At 45.1% G+C, this 2,756-nt stretch overlaps 2 protein-coding genes across 3 annotated transcripts in view; one reads left to right on the top strand and one right to left on the bottom strand.

Moving 5' to 3' along the window:
• Positions 1–2,756, top strand: part of LSM14A (LSM14A mRNA processing body assembly factor) — a 27,744-nt gene that overhangs the window by 13,674 nt on the left and 11,314 nt on the right. The gene's annotated exons all lie outside the window — the stretch shown is intronic.
• Positions 193–1,225, bottom strand: LOC108286396 (40S ribosomal protein S15a-like). Its single transcript, XM_037729780.1, has one exon. It carries the CDS (start codon positions 634–636, stop codon positions 292–294), a length of 345 nt encoding a protein of 114 aa, XP_037585708.1. The 5' UTR covers positions 637–1,225; the 3' UTR covers positions 193–291.

Here is a 2,756-nt window from a genome sequence, read left to right as displayed (position 1 = left end):
CTCCGCCTCCTGGGTTCAGGCAATTCTCCTGCCTCAGCCTCCTGAGTAGTTGGGATTACAGGCACGCGCCACCATGCCCAGCTAATTTTTTGTATTTTTAGTAGAGACGGGGTTTCACCATGTTGACCAGGATGGTCTCAATCTCTTGACCTCGTGATCCACCCGCCTCGGCCTCCCAAAGTGCTGGGATTACAGGCTTGAGCCACCGCGCCCGGCCATGGCATTTTATTTGTAAATATATGTATTACATCCCTAGAAAAAGAATCCCAGGATTTTCCCTCCTGTGTGTTTTCATCTTGCTTCTTCATGGTCCATGATGCCAGCTGAGGTAGTCAATACAATGAAACCAAACTGGCGGGACGGAAGCAGATTATTCTGCCATTTTTCTAGATCTTTGAGTTGCACATCAAATCTGGGGCTGATCACAGCACACTTGTTTAGCCTACCTCTGAGGTTCACAACAATTTTCCCAGCTCTGAGATCGTCGGTGATTTCAGATTCGCCAATGTAACCATGCTTCATCATCACAGTGAGAAACTGGACGATGACTTTGGAGCACAGCCTAGTAAGCACCTGGCGTTTGCCTCTCTTTTCGACATTGTTGATGCTCTTGAGAGCATCAACCAGGACATTCATGCGCACCGTTGTGGCGGCACAGAAAGATGGTGGAAAGAGCAAAACAAAATGTTTTATAAGTGATTATGAAATGTTTTTTCATAGGCCAAAACTTACATAAGCCATGATTTCATTATAATCCAATGGAAAATTGTAATGCTTCTTTTAGTGGTAACTTAATTTTTAAATGGTTTAATGATCATTTATTTGGCTAACTTTGCCATTAATGGCTGAAATGGTATTGCATATTTGTAATTGCATACTTTAGATAATCCTAAAGTGGGGAAATATTACTAGTAAATTATCCCTGAATTATCTGGGTACATAATAATGCATTGTCAGCGCTCATCAGTTGTTTGAGGCCTGCAAATATACACAGATAGACAGTAACATTTGCAGCATATTTGGGGATTTTTTGCATGAAATTAGCATTTTTTTAAGCAAAACATTATATTTTGGAATAATTATGAGATGTGGGTACCTGAGCAGAGATTTACAGGAAACATTATCAGGAGAGAAAGCATGATGAGAGCACCCGATATTACATTCTTCAGTTGGTGCTGTGACCAGGCTCTGACCTCATGAAAGGAAAAATGTTATTTATTTATTTATTTATTTATTTATTTTTTGAGACGGAGTTTCGCTCATTACCCAGGCTGGAGTGCAATGGCGCAATCTCGGCTCACCGCAACCTCCGCCTCCTGGGTTCAGGCAATTCTCCTGCCTCAGCCTCCTTAGTAGCTGGGATTACAGGCACGCACCACCATGCCCAGCTAATGTTTCGTATTTTTAGTAGAGACGGGGTTTCACCATGTTGACCAGGATGGTCTCGATCTCTTGACCTCGTGATCCACCCGCCTCGGCCTCCCAAAGTGCTGGGATTACAGGCTTGAGCCACCGCGCCCGGCCAGGAAAAATGTAATTTATAAGTACAAACCCCATTTTTGGTTTTGCTCCCCACCCCCCCGCCTTTTTTTTTTTAAGTTGAGACAGGGTCTAGCTTTGTCACCCAAGCTAGATGCAGTGGATCAATCTCAGGTCGCTGCAACTCTGCCCTCTGCCTCCCAGGCTCAAGTAATCCACCCACTTCAACCTTCTAAATAGCTGGGGTTGCAGGCAGATGCCACCACACCTGGCTAATTTTTGCATTTTTTGTAGAGACAGGCTTTTGTCAGGTTGCCCAGGCTGGTCTTGAACTCCTGAGCTCAAATGAACCACCCACTCTGGCCTCCCAAATTGCTGGGATTATAGGTGTGAGCAGCCTCGCCCAGCCAAACCCCGTATTAAGCAAAAACTTGCTAAGAGATCTTTTCAGAAGGCAGGGAATGAGTATGGCTACTGTGTAATTATCTGAAGGATTTTTTTTTTTTTTTTCTGGCCTTCTAGTTATTATGTTTAATTACCCAAGCCCTAAGGCATTAAAGAACTTCACCTACCTAACTTTGTAGTTTTTTACTTTTTTTTTTTTTGAGACAGGGCTTCACTGTCACCTAAGCTGTAGTGCAATGACACGATCTCGGCTCACTGCAGCCTCTACCTCCTGAATTCAAGCTATCCCATCTCAACCTCCTGAGTAGCTGGGAACACAGGCACGTGCCACCATGCCTGGCTAATTTTTATATTTTCCATAGAGACAGGGTTCGCCATGTTGCTCAGGCTGGCCTTGAAATCCTGGGCTCAAGGGATCCTCTTGCTTCGGCCTTCCAAAGTGCTAGGATTATAGGCGTGTGCCACCATGCCCAGCCCTTTACTTTCTTATAATAGAAATTTAATGGAGATAATACTGTAGATGTAAAGGTATCGTTTTAGTCATCTACAGAAAGTACTAGGAACAATTAAAACAAGTCACCATAGGCCGGGCGCGGTGGCTCAAGCCTGTAATCCCAGCACTTTGGGAGGCCGAGGCGGGTGGATCACGAGGTCAAGAGATCGAGACCAGCCTGGTCAACATGGTGAAACCCCATCTCTACTAAAAATACAAAAAAATCAGCTGGGCATGGTGGCGCGTGCCTGTAATCCCAACTCCTCAGGATGCTGAGGCAGGAGAATTGCCTGAACCCAGGAGGCGGAGGTTGCGGTGAGCCGAGATCGCGCCATTGCACTCCAGCCTGGGTAACAAGAGTGAAACTCCGTCTCAAAAA

This window comes from Cebus imitator, unplaced genomic scaffold (genome assembly GCF_001604975.1).
Source record: "Cebus imitator isolate Cc_AM_T3 unplaced genomic scaffold, Cebus_imitator-1.0 Scaffold318, whole genome shotgun sequence".
NCBI classification, from domain to species: domain Eukaryota; kingdom Metazoa; phylum Chordata; class Mammalia; order Primates; family Cebidae; genus Cebus; species Cebus imitator.
The sequence above is the reverse complement of the archived record's forward strand: the minus strand, read 5'-3'. Positions and strand labels throughout refer to the sequence as shown.

Excerpts from the sequence above, each read along its gene's own strand:
- LOC108286396 (XM_037729780.1), bottom strand. The coding sequence starts at position 636 with ATGAATGTCCTGGTTGATGCTCTCAAGAGCATCAACAATGTCGAAAAG.